The sequence below is a fragment of the Bubalus kerabau genome, chromosome 3, assembly GCF_029407905.1.
Source record: "Bubalus kerabau isolate K-KA32 ecotype Philippines breed swamp buffalo chromosome 3, PCC_UOA_SB_1v2, whole genome shotgun sequence".
NCBI classification, from domain to species: domain Eukaryota; kingdom Metazoa; phylum Chordata; class Mammalia; order Artiodactyla; family Bovidae; genus Bubalus; species Bubalus kerabau.
Genome location: NC_073626.1, coordinates 38,237,000 through 38,254,715, shown reverse-complemented (window position 1 = coordinate 38,254,715; position 17,716 = coordinate 38,237,000). Strand labels below are relative to the sequence as shown.

The 17,716-nt window shown below is 54.2% G+C and overlaps 2 protein-coding genes across 9 annotated transcripts in view; one reads left to right on the top strand and one right to left on the bottom strand.

Moving 5' to 3' along the window:
• The window catches only part of DAAM2 (dishevelled associated activator of morphogenesis 2), a 135,615-nt gene extending 123,112 nt beyond the window's left edge, over window positions 1-12,503 (top strand). For all 3 annotated transcript variants that reach the window (XM_055571482.1, XM_055571480.1, XM_055571481.1), the window contains 8 exons: window positions 1,248-1,354; window positions 1,468-1,556; window positions 5,205-5,373; window positions 5,769-5,876; window positions 6,758-6,818; window positions 7,994-8,125; window positions 9,150-9,320; window positions 9,500-12,503. In XM_055571482.1, the coding sequence (XP_055427457.1) occupies window positions 1,248-1,354; window positions 1,468-1,556; window positions 5,205-5,373; window positions 5,769-5,876; window positions 6,758-6,818; window positions 7,994-8,125; window positions 9,150-9,320; window positions 9,500-9,721 (1,059 nt within the window). In that variant the 3' untranslated portion in view covers window positions 9,722-12,503. The remainder of the gene's footprint in view (window positions 1-1,247; window positions 1,355-1,467; window positions 1,557-5,204; window positions 5,374-5,768; window positions 5,877-6,757; window positions 6,819-7,993; window positions 8,126-9,149; window positions 9,321-9,499) is intronic.
• A 150-nt stretch (window positions 12,504-12,653) lies between these two features.
• MOCS1 (molybdenum cofactor synthesis 1) overlaps window positions 12,654-17,716 on the bottom strand; it is a 34,488-nt gene continuing 29,425 nt past the window's right edge. For 2 of the 6 annotated variants that reach the window (XM_055571483.1, XM_055571485.1), the window contains 3 exons: window positions 17,051-17,171; window positions 16,499-16,546; window positions 12,654-14,643 (listed from right to left, as the gene is read on the bottom strand). In XM_055571483.1, coding sequence (XP_055427458.1) covers window positions 13,883-14,643; window positions 16,499-16,546; window positions 17,051-17,171 — 930 coding nt within the window. In that variant the 3' untranslated portion in view covers window positions 12,654-13,882. Of the gene's footprint in view, window positions 14,644-15,480; window positions 15,558-15,593; window positions 16,357-16,484; window positions 16,547-17,050; window positions 17,172-17,716 lie in introns of those variants that run through there. The other 4 variants (XM_055571487.1, XM_055571488.1, XM_055571486.1 and 1 more) reach the window with 4 other exon arrangements.

Genomic DNA, 17,716 nt, shown 5'->3' with positions numbered 1-17,716 from the left:
AGAGGACTTCCAAAGGAGTTTGTAGATTGAAACACTGTCACACCCAGGAATTATTAACTGGAGCTGTAAGCTAACTCTTTTTTCAGAGAGAGGTAGTGGGGGACAGCCCCCCTGTAAAGTCAGAGGTGTAGGTGAGAGCACAAAGCAGAAAGTAGGCAGACTCTGGTTTTGGGGGTAGATGCTTGAGAATTTCCAGGGGGACTCCTGAGGCTCGATCCCGCCTTTGTATATGCCGAGCCTCCTTCCTCATGACCTTTGCCACGGGCGGAGTGCCTCACGCTGGCTCCCGGCAGTGATAGAATTCTAGTTGAGCTATTCCAGATCCTGAAATATGATGCTGTGGAAAGTGCCGCACTCAATATGCAATATGCACTCAATATGCAATATGCCGGCTCCCGGCAAATCAGTCCATCCTAAAGGAAATCAGTCCTGAATATTCATTGGAAGGACTGATGCTGAAGCTGAAACTCCAATACTTTGGCCACCTGATGCGAAGAATTGACCCATTTGAAAATGCTGATGCTGATGCTGGGAAAGATTGAAGGTGGGAGGAGAAGGGGGTGATAGAGGATGAGATGGTTGGATGGCATCATCGATTCAGTGGAGATGAGTTTGAGTAAACTCCAGGAGTTGGTGATGGACAGGGAGGCCTGGCATGCTACAGTCCATGGGGTCACAAAGAGTCAGACACGACTGAGCAACTGAACTGAACTGAAATTGGTGGTAAATAATCTGCCTGCAATAAAAAGATGGTAAAGAATCTTCCTGCAGTGCAGGAGACCTGGGTTTGATCCCTGCATTGGGCAGATCCCCTGGAGAAGGGAACAGCTACCCAATGCAGTATCCTTTCCTAGAGAATTCCATGGACAGAGGAGCGTGGCGGGCTACAGTCTATGGGTCGCAAAGAGTCAGACACGACTAAGAGACTTTCACATACCTCAATCACGTTGGTTTAAAAAGAAAAAGCTCATTGAGCTGTACACTTAAGAACACTGTATGTAAGTTTACCATATGTAAGTTATAGCTCACTTTTAAAAAGTGAAAAAGAAGGAAGGAAGTCTGGAGCTGGGTGCCCTGAATCCCTTGGAGCAGATGAAACATATATCACCCACAGGAGGATGCGTCTCTCTGACAGAGTTTGGGGGGGCCCTTCTAATCTGAGCCTGGTCTGAGTGGGGGGGTTTCCATTGGCTGCACCCCCATGGAAGCCTCTCACCAGTATCCTGACTTTCAACTCCCCTTTGCAGCTCCTCAAGTTCATCCCAGAGAAGAGCGACGTTGACCTCCTGGAGGAGCACAAGCATGAGATCGAGCGGATGGCCCGCGCAGACCGCTTCCTCTATGAGATGAGCCGGTCAGAGCAGCGGGCGTGGCAGGAGGCAGCGGGGGCGGGCAGGCCAAGGAAGGGGGTGGCTGGACCTGGCTGGGACAGGGGCTGCCTCACCATGCAGCTTGCCCTGTCCACAGGATCGACCACTACCAGCAGCGGCTGCAGGCTCTCTTCTTCAAGAAGAAGTTCCAGGAGCGGCTGGCTGAGGCCAAGCCCAAAGTGGAAGGTACGGCCCAGGGCTGGGGAGCAAGCCCAGTGGGGTGGGTGGGAGTCAATGGACAGGTACAGAGGGAAACTCCTTCCTTATTCTTGATGCACCCCCAAAACCAAGGCCAGGATGTGAATCTATGCTTTTTGTAGATGTGGCGCTTGTGTATATGAGCACTCGCGCCAGTCACGCACCCTGTTCCCTGGGCTCAGCATGTAGGCTCTTGAGGCCAAGGACCTGCTGATATCTGCCCCAGCCTGGGACGGAAATGCTGAAAAAATGATGATAATAGTAAGCAACTAGCACCCTTCTTGGCATGGACTAACCCATCTTTACCCTGCTTGGGAGAGGTCCGAGGTGCAGAGAAGACCACCAGACACGTTATTTGAAGTGTGAGCTACTCAGAAAGTAGGGAACTTGGGTGAGGTGATCCCCAGAGGCATCTGATTTTCTGACCTGGGGAACTTCTCCCACCTATTTCGGGTGGAAACTTTGTAATTCGACAGGAAGCACAGGTCAAGCACCATGCAAAACACGGGCCGTGGATGGTCCCATTTGGGGGCCCTTCTCTCACCTCTAAGATGGATCTGTGTCAGTGGCCCAAGGCTGTGTTACTACTGGTGTTGGTGGAGCCGGGACTGGAATGCAGATGTCGTTCTTCAGAATCCAGCCCTTCCCTCTCGTCCTGTCCCAGAGGGCGTGTGGAACTGCCTGGAGATGGCAGAGGATGGAGGGGCAGGGAGCCTGGGGGAAGGGCAGGTGGTCAGGAGGGTCGGCAGCCATGAGGGCCCCAGAGGAGAGAAGCAGGAGAGGCTGTGGGCCCCTCTGTGGCAAGAACAGGCTGAGCAGGTTGGAGAGAGCCTGTGTCCTGGATGCTGGGGGGCAGGCTCGGGGCAGAGCAGAGCACGAGCCCCCTCTGCTGGACACCAGGCTGGCCCGCACGCCCTGGGAGGCCAGGTCCGGAGAATGGTCCTTCCTGGAGTTTGATGAGCTGCTTCGGGAGGACTCTGGGGGGTCAGGTGGGGCATGACAGAGCTCGAGGCTGACATTTTCTGTAATCTGGACACACACTCACATGTGCACACTCACAAGGGGTCTTCAGGCTGTGTGATCACAGATAACACGTCTGAGCGGGAAGCAAAGGGTTGAGCAGTGACGCTGCAGGGCTGTGGTCTGGAGGTATCTCCTGCCCTGCCGATGGGCGAGTCCTTACTTTTGTTCTGCTGCTGACTGCCTCTGGGGCCTGAGGCAGGGACACAGGGGTTCAGCCCAAGACATGTGCTCAACTATTTGTGTGTCTTGGATCAGCGGAGCAATTGTGAGCAATGGCCTGCAGTTTGGTGCTGTGGAACCAGTTTAGCCACTGGGTAGATTTAATCTCAGATAATTCCGTTCCCAGGAGCTCACTCCTAAACTCTCCCTAAGAAACATTCCTGGGAAAGCTAAGATTTTGCCTGTCCCAGCTGGTTGATAAGCTGTTAACTCTCCTCCCTAGCATCCATCCATCCATCCCCAGGCAGGGCTTTTGGGTCAATTTGCCAAAGTCAATTCATCAAATCTGACAAATTTACCAATTGTCCTATGAATATATTCATGAACATAGTCTTTTTGTATATATTCTTCTTATAAATATGTTCATTGCTGAATATACCAAATTCACCAGTTCTCATTAGGAACATATTTACTGAGTATAGTCAAGATGAATATGGCTTCACATGGAGATATATTCTTATGAATATATGTATGAATACATTATTCTTATGAGTGTATCTAAAATGTCTGCATTGCATATGGCAGTTTCTCTGTTTATACTGATGCCCTTTAAATTCTTGTCATTTTCTGTTTTGTCAACATTGTAGCGTTTTCAGGATTCCTCTGCAGATTTTTCAGATAGCGTATCAATCTAAGAAAATCGACCACGACCAATATATGTCGCCAGAAACTTCCCAGGTGGCACTAGTGGTCAAGAACCCGCCTGCCAAGGCAGGAGACATAAGAGAGGCAGGTTCAGTCCCTGGGTCGGGAAGATCCCCTGGAGGAGGGCATGGCCACCCACTCCAGCATTCTTGCCTGGAGACTCCTACGGACAGAGGAGCCTGGCAGGCTACACTTCATAGGGTCGCACAGAGTCGGACACAACTGCAGGAACTTAGCACGCATGCACGCACTTAAACTCATTACTGAAACATGCACTTTGAAAAGTACACAAACCCTAAGAGTCCTAACTGATGAACCATCCCAAAGTGAATTCACCTGTGTGAGCATATGGTGGTCTCTTGTTCAGCATTATGATTGTGGGCTATTTATTTTCAGTGCTGCATTTTAGTCCATTGTATGAATATACCATAATGTGCTTAACTAATCTAGATGTAATTTAAAAAAAAGGCAGACTAGGAACCACTCAATTACCTTTCAAGAGTAATGCCACTGTGAGGTGGCATATGTTTGAGTTTAGAAGCCACTGACCAACCTACCTTCTCATTTTTTTTTTTACAGCTTTTTGACAGTTACTTAAACTGCTTTTGAAGAGTTTTGCATACTTTTAGTCAAATGGCTCTCATTTTATCTTCATAGCAGCATCTTAAAGAATGTTTAGTTTGGCAGAGGCCAAAATCATAATACAATGGCTTGGTCTTCTCATCACACTTAATAATCCAAAATCATATTCTTTAACCAGTAGCCAAATTTTCAGTGGAGGATTTGTGTCCCAATTCTGCATACCCACCATAAATACAGAATTGCTAAGGGAAGGGCCAAAACAGCCTAGCAGAATGAAATACTGAAGTTTTGGTGACGGGTTAGCCTTAGATTGATTGTATTTCTAGCAAAGGTATCATTTAAGGCATTAGAGGGAAATTTTTAAATGTCTAAAGGTTGGAGAACATTTTAAAATGCTATTCAACAAGCTGTCACGTAACCTATTTAATCAAATCTAAGACACCATCAACTGCAAAGCATAACATTATAGAAGAAAAAATATGAGACTATTGCAATTGATGTTTTAATTTGACAGGGATTTTTTTTCCTTTCCAAAAAAATCAAAATATGGCACTTCAAAAGAGGCAGAAATAGTCCCATAGTACGTAACATGCTGAAATTAAAAATTTTAATCACTAGGTTTATAAAAGTAAAGGACTTTCCTGGTGGCTCAGATAGTAAAGAATCTGCCTACAATGCAGGAGACCCAGGTTACATCCCTGGTTGGGAAGTTCCCCTGGAGAAGGGAATGGCTGCCCACGCCAGTATTCTTGCCTGGAAAATCCATGGACAGAGGAGCCTGGTGGGCTACAGTCCATAGGGTCACAAAAGAATCACTGAGCAACTAACACTTTAGAAAAGTAAAAGTATTATATTCTTGCATATATCCATAGGAAAAAAAAAAGTAATCTTTATATGGAAGGAAAGATACGTTCTCAAGTCTAGTCTTAGGAAATGTTGGCACATTTTGAGAAAGGGTTATGTGGTTGACTTGGCTTTTGGCGAGTTTGTCGGCTTCCCCTGGAGGCAGGCAGGTGTGGAGAAGATTGTCCTCTGGGACATGGGAATAGCCTCTGCCCCTCTGAAGCTGACACTTGACGACTCCTTTTCTGGACTCTGTGGTGGCACTATCCGTGGGCCCAGGAGCCCCGGCGTGTGCAGGGCTCTCACCTGTCCCTTCTCCCCCAGCCATCCTGCTGGCCTCCCGGGAGCTGATCCGCAGCAAGCGTCTAGCGCGGATGCTGGAGGTGGTCCTGGCCATCGGCAACTTCATGAACAAAGGGCAGCGTGGGGGCGCCTACGGGTTCCGGGTGGCCAGCCTCAACAAGATCGCTGACACCAAGTCCAGCATCGACAGGTGGGACCTCCCGGCTTCTGTCGCCTCTCTCTCACTCCGCCCTGGCCTCTCCCTTCTTCCCCCTCCCGTGCATGCGTGCTGTTGCTTCGGTCATGTCCAATTCTTTGCGACCCATGGACTGCGGCCCACCAGGCTCCTGTGTCCATGGGATTCTCCAGGCAAGAATAGTGGAGTGGGCTTGCCATTTCCTTCTCCAGGGATCTTCCCAACCCGGGGATCGAACTTGCATCTGCCTGTGTCTCCTGCATTGCAGGTGGATTCTTTACCCACTGAGCCACCGGGGAAGCCTTCCCAAAATAGGTCACAGCTCTCCCCTAACACCTCAACCTAATTTCTGCCAGACCTTCATTCCCAATTCCCTTGGCCCCTGACCCTGACCTGACTTTCACCCACAGAAACATCTCTCTGCTCCATTACCTGATCATGATTCTGGAGAAGCACTTCCCTGACATCCTGAACATGCCGTCTGAGCTGCAGCACCTTCCAGAAGCCGCCAAAGTCAAGTGAGGGGACCCCCTGAGGCTCCCTTTTCCCTGTGATCACGTACTGTCTCATCTAAATTTCCTCCTTCGGGGCTACTCCGGGCTGACTAGGAATGAACGGTGTCTCGGGGTTCACTCTGGGAGAACCCAACAAGAGAAACTAGTAGTTGTCATTTAGTCGCTAAGTCATGTCCAATTCTTGCGACCCCATGGACGGTAGCCTGCCAGGCTCCTCTGTCCATGGGATTCTCCAGGCAAGACTACTGGAGTGGGTTGCCATTTCCTTCTCCAGAACAAAAGACACTATTTGCTCTCAAATCCTCGTTTCAGAGATTGTCCCAGGAAACACAGTGGGGAGTGGGGAAGGGAGCCAGGGATGGGAAGAATGCTAACAGTGGAAGTGTTGTTAAGTCAATTACCACTGCAGGCAATCAGAGCTTAATCCTGCCTGCAGAGCTGGGCAACAGCATGGGACACTCACTCTGCTTATCCCCTCAAACTGCAAAGGAGGTGAACCATCATCTCCAGTCAGTCCCTGGCTGAGGAGTTTTGTGGGGGCAATGACTCTGTGACCACCACCCCCACCCCCAGAAAAAGTGCTCAGTGGTTGGAAGTCAGGGCTGCACACTGGGATGGATGGTCCAAGGAGCTATTGGCTGGGGGCACCAAGGCCATCTGCTACAGGCAAGCAGTCAGTCCTAAACATATACAGGCTGATAGAAACATCTCCAAGAGACGCACAGTCAGAGCTCAGAGGGGAGGTGATTTGCCAGGGCCACATGTTAGTAGCAAAAGCAGAGCTGGAACCCAGGCCCACTGAGTCCCAAGGCCATTGGGGTTGACACTGCCCTGAACTAACCCCAGCTCCTCTCCCTCCCTTTGTCCCCTCCCCACCCCCCCAGCCTGGCAGAGCTGGAGAAGGAGGTGGGCAACCTCAGGAGGGGCCTCAGAGCAGTCGAGGTGGTGAGTACATCGTCTGTGCCCGCCTGGGTTTGAAGGGATGCTGCCTGGGTTGGCAGCTGCCTGTCACTGGGCCAGAGGGTGGAACCCCAGCTGCAGATCCCGTCGGAGGCATCTCTGTGACCCAAAACTCCTGGCGGGACAGACAGAACAGCTGGCACAACGGACACAGCCTCCAGCACAGAGTGGGCCCTCAGGAAAGGATAGCTGAATTATTCAAGGCTTAGATTTAGTCTCCTGAATAGGGAACATCCATCCAAGACAGTGCAACCTGTCACCATAGAGGGGATGGGAATGAATGGCGAATTAGCCACATATTGAGGGATGGGATGGGGAGGGAGGTGGGAGGGGGGTTCAGGATGGGGGACACATGTACAGCCATGGCTGATTCATGTCAATGTGTGGCAGAAACCACTACAATATTGTAATTAGCCTCCAATTAAGTAAATTTTAAAAAAAAAGGATTGATTCAGATGGATGGGAAAGAGGATCTGCAGGCCTTGGAAATGGCTCGTGGCAGGTGTTACCCAGTGTGACATGGGGACCACTGTCGTCGTCCTATTCCCGCTCTAAGGGCTTCTCCGGTGATAGGCTGTCTCTGGCACCCAGTATGGGGTTGGCCCCTATACCCAGAAACTGGAGCGCCTTCTCATCTTCACCGTGTGGGGGTGGGTAGGCAGCTAAGGGAGTAACGGGTTTAGAGAAAGAAGTAGGAGAAAGAACCTTTTGTTGCCATTATGGTGGCAGGAGGGGGCACGCTTCCTAATTTATAGTTCTTTTAAGCACTACCCGAAATGTAGTCCATGGAGCAGCAGCATTGCATGGAGATTTGGAAATGCATCTCACACTTTAATCCGCATATGAATTGCCTGAGGGGCTTATTAAAATGCGGATTCTAATTCTGAGTGAGCCCGAGAACCTATTTCAGAGAAAACTTCACGGCGCTGGTCCCAGGACCTGGAGCAAGATGGCAGTGGGGATGAGGGAAGGATCGAGGCAGGCGGACTGGCTGAGAGCTCACACTCTTCGCCACCCCTGGAATTGGAGGCTTGGGGTGTGCCCCTTCCTAAAGGCTCAGAGCCCTGCAGCCGGCAAGAAGGGTGGGGGATGGGGTGAGCCGGGACTCCTGACTCTCGTCCTGGCACAGGCCTGACCAGCACTTGGCTCTCCCTCCTCAGGAGCTGGAATATCAGAAACGGCAGGTGCGGGATCCGAACGACAAGTTTGTGCCGGTCATGAGCGACTTCATCACGGTCTCCAGCTTCAGCTTCTCAGAGCTGGAGGACCAGCTAAATGAAGCCAGGGCCAAGGTAAGGGGGCCCCAAGCCTGCAGGCTGACCCCACCCCGACTCCTCTCCACCTGCATCACTCTGACCACAGAGGGCGCAGAGGGACACACCCAGAGGCACAGAGCTTTGAGAAAGCCTGTCCTCACTCCTGCAAGCAAAGCAACTCTGTTGTAAAACTTCCATCCACGACCAGTGTCAGGCACCTTGTTGAGCGTTTTCCACCATCTGCCTCACCACCCACCTTATGGGTCTGTTGAAGGGGTATTGTCCTATTCAACAGATGTGCGAGATCCGGCGAGGTTAAGTAACCTGCCAAAGGTGCTAGACAGAGCTGGGTGAAGCCCGACTCCGGAGCCCAGCTTTGCTCTCAGTTGTTCTGCCTCTCCCGCAGGCATGCCCCTGGACCCCTGCTGCGAGAGTTGCATTGAGATGTGGGTCCTCATTCAGGGTCTGGGGTGGGGCCGAAGATTCAGCCTTCTAACCGGCATCTGGGAGATGCCCATGCTGCCAGTCCAAGAAGCACATTTAAGAGTCATCAGGGCTGTCTTAGAGGGTTTTCAGCAGGTTGAATTAGAGACATAGCTGTCAGTAAACAGTGCTGGGCACATGGCTAGTGCCCTACATCACTAACTCATTTAACTCCCCCAACATCATGAAGTAGTCCTGTTATCCCCATTTTACAGATGAGGAAACTGAGGCACAGAGTGGTTAAACAACTGGCCCAATAACTAGATGATCTGACATCCTTTTGGGTTCTAACCAGGCAGGTCCTGGCCTGTGGATGTGCTTCCCTAGCTGTGAAGCTCCTCGTACTGTACCTACACCCTAACGGACCCAGAGGTGGCTTGGGTCCCTCACCTCTGGCAGGTGTCAAGCCTTTCCTTCAGCCTTGCCCTTACCCCGGATGACAATGAGGGATCTCCCCTCTCTAGTCCTGCCCCCTCAGCCTAAGGTCCTCTACCTGGATGAGCTCTGCTCTGGCTGGAACCCACCTGCCCACTGGGCTCAGGCGGGGGACTCTCCATCAACCCTTCTCTCCCAACAGTTCTCCAAGGCCCTGACGCACTTTGGGGAGCAGGACAGCAAGATGCAGCCGGATGAGTTCTTCGGCATCTTTGACGCCTTCCTACAGGCTTTCTCGGAGGCTCGGCAGGACCTGGAGGCCATGCGCAGGAGGAAAGAGGAGGAGGAGCGGAGGGCGCGCATGGAGGCCATGGTAAGGGGGCCACCGGGGGCTGGGCATGTGTGCCGAGCCGGCGAGGGAGTGCGCACTGGGAGCGGGAGGCTCATGGTGCCCCGGGGGCCAGGCGGCAGACGCAGCCCAGGCGTCAGTCACCCTGTGGCTGCCAGCCCCTCACCTTCCCTCCTCGCCTCCCCCTCCCCACCACCCCCCAGCTGAAGGAGCAGCGGGAACGTGAGCGGTGGCAGCGGCAGCGGAAGGTGCACGCGGGCAGCGCGCTGGAGGAAGGCGGCGAGTTTGACGACCTGGTGTCAGCCCTGCGCTCCGGAGAAGTTTTCGACAAGGACTTGTGCAAACTCAAGCGCAGCCGCAAGCGATCAGGGAGCCAGGCCCTGGAAGCCACCCGGGAGCGGGCGATAAACAGGCTAAATTATTGACCTGAGGACTGGCCGGCAGCGGGAGACTGGGAGACAGGGATGGGTATCCCCCCCTCCCCCCGCGAGGGGGCGAGTGGTGGAGGCGCGAGAGTGATACTTAACGCGACTTGGTGCTGGGCTTAGAGCCCTGGACTGGGTCCTGGGGGCAGGGCTGTGTGTGGCAGGACCCTGGTGTTTCCCCACCTGAAGGGGTTTCCCTCATCTCCACTTCCCATTATTCTTCCTGCACCCCAGCCCCAGGGGTCACTCTCCTGAGGCTGACTTGGACATCCTTGGCCAGCCCGGGCTGAAGGGGCCCTGTTCCCCACCCTGCAGCATGGGCACCTGTGTGTTGGCACAGAGCTGTTCCTGATCTAGACTGGAGAGAGGTCCACAGACCGTGTCCAGATTTCCCATGCCGTGGGGAGTTAGTTAACAGTGGGGTGGGGGCACCCAGGCCCGCATCTCTCAAGAGTAGGGTTAATGGAACATTGATCTGGGGTGAAGTATCCTATCAAATGGAAGAGGCATTAGAGATGCCAGCTAGGTGTTCCAGAAAGAAGAAAATGCTGGGAGGATGCTGCAGGGACCAAGTCATCATGACAGGGTGGCAGTACCCATTTCCTAGATCACAAGTCCGCTGGCCCCTCTCTGGCATGGCATAAGTCTCTTTCCCTTCCCTCCTGCCATCTCCAGTCTACTAATCCAGAATTTCAAAATTCACCTTTGGGTTCCCATGATCGTGGCTCACTATCAGGCATTTGATGGATCTGGTAAGGGTTCAACAAAGACCCCATTCATTACCACACCCTGGATGCTAGGCACAGGGATCCTGGGACAGAACTCTCCTTCCCCACCCAGACCTGGTATATCTTGACTGTTGTCTTGGAGACAGTAACCTCACATGTTGGCTGGGGGTTCCAGAGGCCAGCACTTGAATGGCTAGGTTCACCCTAGAGCTCCTGGGTCACCAACATCACTTAGAGCCCACACTTCTCTTAACATCTGCAATGACCTCCTGCTCTGTTCAGCCTGCACAGGGCTGCTTTAAACTGCCTGTATCTGGCTGAGGTTGGCCCTGGGGCATTGGTTCCTGAGAAGGTCCCAAGGGCAAGAGCTTCCCCTCTGCCACCTCTAAGGGGGTAAAAGGGCACCCCCCCCATCAGCAGCATTCAGACGGGCCACAGCAGAGCAAGGCAGGAGAAGCCGGGGAGTACCCTGCCTAGGGGAGCCAATGGTGGAAAGCTGAGGGGGTCCCACTCACCCATCTCTGGTGCCTGATTTGGTCTGCCTGACTTCCAGGGGGCCCATTCTGGTTCTCCTGTCCACTCTCACCTTCATTCTGTCCATCTAGAACTGTCCTCCTGGGGAAGGATGATGACTGGTATCTATAGTTTTCTCTCGTAAAAGGACAGAGGGTAAGCCCAACTCCAGCAAGGTTCATACTTTTAATACATTTCCTATCTCCTAGAATTAACCCCTCATCCTCAGTGTCAGAGACCTGCCTGACCCTCCCCCCACCCCGCCTCCCCCATCAACAGGCTCCCTGCCCTTCTGTCCTGCCCCCACTTCTGATTCTCACCTCTGACCTTCTCCAGCTCAGGGTTATTGCCAGTGGACAGACTGGTGGACTGGGGCCCACTCTTCAGCTGCCTTTTCTGGGGGTGGAACCAGAGTAGCTGCGGGGTGGGGGAGAAACACAGGGTTGGTGAGCCCAGCACGTGTGTCAGTTCGAGGGGGAGGGACTGGAGTAAGTGTGAGTGTGGCGGGGACAGGTGTGAAAAGGCCACCGGAGTCCATGTGAGGGCCAGGGGAAGGCCTCCAGGAAGGCTGGCTGCAGGGCAATGTGGCACCCACGCGCCCCCGCTGTTAAGAAGCTGGCGCTGGGATGATGGGAAGGTTGTGGCAGGGCCGGAGTCCACCTCACCCATGGGGGCAGGGAGGCCTCCCCTCCTATGCAGCAGGCCTGTCCAGATCCCAGCGTTACCACCCACCGTGGAAGACTAGATACGCACCAGGGAAAAGAAGGGATAATGGAAGCGTTTGGCAAGACACATTGGGAATCACAGAAAAAGCACAGTTTGGTTTAACTGTTTACAGAGGACACGTATATTGTTCCAGGGCTCAGGCGTCTCACTTCTAAAGGTTTTTTGCCTTCTCTATTTATTATTTTCTAGATCTGGCCAGTGGCTCTGACACCAGACGCTGCTGTAGCCAGATGGCCAACAGTGCCTTGGACCGTGGACCATCGTGGCCGACTCAAAAGAAGGGCAGGTGCCCTGGAGACGGCCGGGTTGGTCCTCGATACACTGCGTGTTTACGCCTGTTATATTTGTTCCTTGGTCATTCCCCCATGCCCTTCCCGCCCCGCCCCCCACCCCTGCACCTGCCACCTATGAGTTAATTTCTCTAGCTGTCTTATGGTGTGTCCAGTGTAAAATTCCAATTAACTTGATGCAACCTGTCCCTTTCTCAGCAGCAGCACCCACTGCCCACCCCTTCCTCTCAGTGATAGAAGTAGGGTATGTTTAGGGTGGCAGGAGGAGGAAATTCTCCAGGTGGTTGGGGAAGGGTCTGATCCAGGCTTCACCCTCCCACTTTGCACCCAATGGGGGTGGGGGGTGGGGGGTGGGGCATGGCCATCTCCCCTTCCTGTACCACCTCCACACCAAGGCTGTTCCCACCAGCTCTTTCAGACGACAGATGAGGCTAATGTACAAAATCTGCAGTGTCCTTTTTGCCTGCACCTTTTTTATAAGAATATATTGTAATACTAAAAAATATTAAATCCGTACCACCCTCACCTAGCCTGCCTTGAAACCGGTGTCTCCTTCCCAGGTGAGGATGTGAAGTGTGCTGGGGAGGGGGCAGAGCCCGTGGGGTATTGGGACCTACCAGCGCCGGGAGCACCGACTGTTACAGCCTCAGGGATTCCGCAAGCCGGTTCACATCGTACGGTACCTTGAAATCAGCCAAGGTGGGAGGACTTGGAAAAGAAAAAGCCAGTTTCCACGGTCTAAGAGCTGGGTGGCTGTTGCCGGTTTCCCAGCAGACCTGGGTGTAGGGCAGACGGAAGCAGGTAGGGTGGGGTCAGAGGGTGGGTCACACTAACCCACCCATGTCGAGAGAACCCAGCGAGCATGTTGTGCTTTGGGGAGATGTGAAAACCAGGAGCCTCTAACCGCACCCCCGGCCTCTATCGGTGATGGGAGGCGCTTTGGACGCCCCCAGCTAACGGTGCTACGGGAGACACTGCATCTCTGTGCCTCCCACTCCAAGCCTCCCTTCTCCCCCAGGGAGGAGAGCATGTTCTCTGCGTGCCCCTGCCTTTTCCAGCATCTCTGCAGCTCAGCTCCTGTTCCTCCAGGAGGCGAGGCTATAGGCGGCAGGACAGACCTAACATCACGGCTCAGTGACCTCGGCACAGACAGTCCTCACTCCCGTATATCCAAAGCTGGCATCGTGGCTTTATTTTGTGCGCAGTGAGGGTGAAGGCAAGCTCCACCACTCCCCCCTGCCTGGTGTGTCCCAGGATGAAGGGGTACAGGAGGTGTGCTCGGTCAGGAGGCCTTGGGGCTGTGGCCCATGGGGGATACTGCTCAGGAGGAGGAGGGGCCAGGGAAAGGAGCTGCAGGACGGTGCAACTGATAAGCTGGAAGCCTGCGTGTCTGATGGGACAGACTCGGGCAACGGGAGGGGGATAACCTGCTTTTCCGAGGCAGCACGGCGGAGAGGCCGGGGCTGCAGTTAAAGAGAAGTGATCCATTCCCGGGGCGAGCTGCGTTCCCTTCCTCAGAGCGGGTTCCTCTGCTTATGAGCCCTTGTTCCTCCCAGGAAAAGGAGGAGAAGAGAAAACCCACTTGAGAAATGGAGGTCATGGGCTCGACTAATTGTCTCAAAGAGTTCACAAATCACACTGTGATTATCTAGCAAGGCTAGATAACCCTCCCAGGCACAACCTAAGGGTCCAGGAAGGCTGAAGGGCCTGCTGGTTTCCTCTTAGAAGACAGGAAATCCTGAAGGTCAGTGAAGGTCATCTTAGCAGTGAAGGGGTAGGCTGGCTTCAGGTTCCTACCGGCTGAAGGTAACTGGTGAAAGGAATTTGACCTCTTTCCCTTGGGTTGAAACGGCATCCCATTGCTTGACCTTGCCGGCTTGGGGGTGAGAGCTGGGGCAGGAGCTCTACATTCGATGGAAGTCCCCTCGCTGACCCCCGGTCTTGCTAACGAGCTTGATCTCTGCCAACACGATGTCCCTGCTGACGGCCTTGCACATGTCGTACAGGGCGAGGGCGGCCACAGCGGCGGAGGTCAGGGCCTCCATCTCCACCCCAGTGGGGCCCCGGGCCCGGCAAGATGCCTGGATCACCGCAGCGTGGCGCGTGCGGTCCAGCTCCAGCTGCACCTGGACATGGCTCAGCGCCACGTGGTGGCAGAGAGGGATCAGCTGGCTGGTCAGCTTGGCCGCCTGGATGCCTGCCAGCTGGGCCACCGCCAGGGCATCTCCCTTCTTGAGCTGGTTCTCCTGGATGAGCTTGAAGGCCACAGGCCCCAGGAGGACCACGGCCGAGGCCACGGCCACCCGCTCTGTGTCTGGCTTCCTGCCCACATCCACCATAGCCATCCGTCCTTCCGTGTCCACGTGGGTCAGTTGGTCAGAGTCTGGCAGAGGTCCTGAGGAGGCAGCAGGAGCCCGGGGCCCTGTTGGGCTAAGGCACTTTGGGTTGGCATCTGATTCCAGGTGGGAACTGAAGTGTCTCTGAGGGAGGCTGGACCCCAGCCACCGCTGGGCAACAAGAGGGGCCTGGGGGACCCTGCCTCCTTTCCATAAAGTCACCATCTGGCTGAAGAAACTCACTCTGTGTCTCAGAACCTGAACACGGAGAGAGTTCGTGAAAGTGCTTGGAAGGGCTGGTGGGGAATCTTGGCGCATCAAAAATAACTCTAGAATGAAAACAGACGAGGAGACTCAGTCCAAAAGGGTCTTTTGCAAAACCACCTCCTCCCCCAACTCTCTCCCCATCCCACCCCGAGTTCCCCCGTTCATGTCAGGGAACGTGGAATGAAGGGCCAAGAGCACAGTGAGAAGACAGAAAAGAGAAGATCCACAGAGAAGGGGCCCCCAGAATATAACTATGCAGGCTTCCTCACCAGGAGGTACAGAGAGCAAGGGTTGGGGTCTCTACCTGTCCTGCAGTGGAGGGTGGGGGTGCTCCCACCTGCTGCCACCATGCAAGCCTTGATCACACGACCACTCTGTCCCTTCATTTTTTTAAAACTATAGCCAGGCCTCAGCCTGAATTACCAATTAGTTACTCTCATCTTCAAATTTTCCAGGACAGGCTAACGGTAATCATCTGCTTTGCAGACAAGATTCTAAGGGAGATAATGAATCTCTTTCAATGACATCTCAAGCACATCAGAAGTGCACACGAAGCAACAGGCTGATTCACATGGTCTCAGGGGCCTGGGGAACCACCTTGTAGGCTCTTGTTACTCAAAGGGTGGTCCAGGGACCAGCACCTTCTGAGAACTGTTAGAGACACAGCCTAGACCTCTCAAATCCGAGTCTGAAATAACAAGATCCCTAAGGGATTCAAATGCGTGTGAAAGTCTAAGCGGCTCTGTTCTGGACAACTTTTGGTTTTATAAAAAATGACCCCACTTTAGTTACTCTATATCCTGACACTAACCTTACTCCTTGTGAATCAGTCAGGTCTCCCGACTCCCAGCCTTCCAACATGCTCTGGGTCCCCTAACTTGTCAGCGTCACAGATGCAACCTCTGTCCATGGGAGGGCAGGGGTGGTTGTCCAGGCATCCCCCACTCTCTGCCATCAAGGCAGCCTGGGTCAAGGCCTGATACAGGAGGAGGAGGGTGTGGAGGTGAGGGCAGAAGAGGGGTGACACGGCTTCCCTCTCGATGGCACGCTGTGGTGAGGGAGGCTGGTGTGGCTCCTGGGCTGCCAAGAGCTGCTGCTGCTGCTAAGTCACTTAAGTCGTGTCTGACTCTGTGCAACCTCATAGATGGCAGCCCACCAGGCTCCTCCGTCCCTGGGATTCCCCAGGCAAGGATACTGGAGTGGGCTGCCATTTCCTTCTCCAATGCATGCATGCATGCTAAGCCGCTTCAGTCGTGTCCAGCTCTATGCAACCCTATGGACAGTAGCCCACCAGGCTCCTCTGTCCACAGGATTCTCTAGGCAAGAATACTGGAGTGGGTTGCCATTTCCTTCTAGAAACACCCTGGGCACAGATGTTCAGTTCCTGGGAGTTCACGAATTAGGTAGCTGCGATCCTGGCTGCATCCTCCATGGAAAGCTGAGCAATATGCTTGCTGAGCTGCCTAAGCGCTGCCCAGCACAGAAACATGACACCTGGCCCAACGGCACTGATGATCCAGACACACTCGTGGCCCGGTCCCCAGGGCAGAAGGGAAGGGACAGACAACGACTGCATCCGAGCCGGGAGATTCCAGAGCCGAGGACAGGTCTCTGTCTTAACCAGAAGCTCCACTCTAAGGGGACAACTACCGCAGCGATCATAAGCTTAGAGCCACCCCACTCTCCAAGCCTGATCTCTTGTGAGACAGGATGATGACTTCTCTGGATATGCAGCGAGGGGCAGCCGTGGAAGGGAAGAAAAGCAGCAGTAAAGGCTGGATGGGGCAGGAAAAGATGAAGGATGAGAACCTCAGGATGAAGTGCAGGATCGGGGGGGCGGGGGTTGCCTTATGGCAGGGGCCCTGCCCCAGGGGACCCCCAGTGACGAGGCGCGGTTACGTACTGATGGTCACCCACCGATGAGGATCATGGGCCGGTTCTTCATCTGGGAGATACTGAACATGCCTGGGGTGAGCGAAGCGTGGGGGAGGGGAGTGGGGGCGGGGGAGAAAGAGGGCAGGGAGAGAGTTCACTAAGCGCACGATGGACACAGCGGTGTGCCAGCCGCGGGGCCACGCGCTCACCTACATGCACCCCAGCAAACCCCCGCAGGACACTGCAAGGCCGCCCACGACAGAGCCCAGAGCACGTGTGGGTGCCAGGACCCCGCCTCGGTGGAAGACAATGCGTGGGATGACCGAGAGGCAATGACACCCTCTTTTCCCCCCACCCAATGAAAACGGCCCCAGAGCCTCTGGGCTCCCTTGTCTTGCACGGGCTCTGCTCTGCCAAGAAGCATCACTGTGCCCCCAAGTCAAGAGGTCCAAGAACAGTGATGGAGAGCACAGACCACACGGGGTCCCCAGGCTCCCGCCAGGCTGCCCCTCATCCTCCTGCCCCCAAACTACGGACCTCCCTCCTGCTGCCAACAGCCCACTCGCCACCCAGCCCGGCCTCTCTGCACCCTACCTGCGTGCTGCCGCTTCTTCCTGCCCACCGCAGCCCCGATGACCCTCAGCAGCTCCTCCTCAGAGGCCCCTGCCCGCAGGTGATCCCGTAGAGACACCTCTGAGTTCCCGAAGAGGCAGACCTGGAGAGGGTCACATGCTGGGTGAGGCCAACACACCCTCTGGATCCTGAGCCCTGGCCCCCACTCTTAGAGGAGAACCCCGCCCTGGGCTGAGCAGGAGGCCTCCCTTGGCTGATCAGACTCAAAGCAAGATTTCCTGCAATGAGAGGCCGAAGGTGCTAGATGGAGTAGTCAAGAGGGGCTGTAAGGGCAGGAAGGCAAAACCAGACAAGGTCCGTGTCTGACTTCTAGTATGCTTCTTTCAGTCGAGTGTGCTTTAAAAAATTAATTAATTGCCAACAGAGACAGTGCATCAAAATCTAGATTCATACCTTCTCCTGAGACATTCCATGGAATGGCCTCTTGGCTGCCAGAAGAACAGATCCCAGACAGTGGGAGCTGCATCCAAACGGTCTCCTGGGAGACCGGCACGCACAGACCATTTCCCCTCCATCCTCTCCCCGTCCCTTCACTCCTGGACCCTGCCCGCCTGCCCCGACTCTGTCTGTGGTCCCTGACTGGCGGATGATCAGCAGAGGGCTGGTGGAGACGGCATCCTGGGGTCA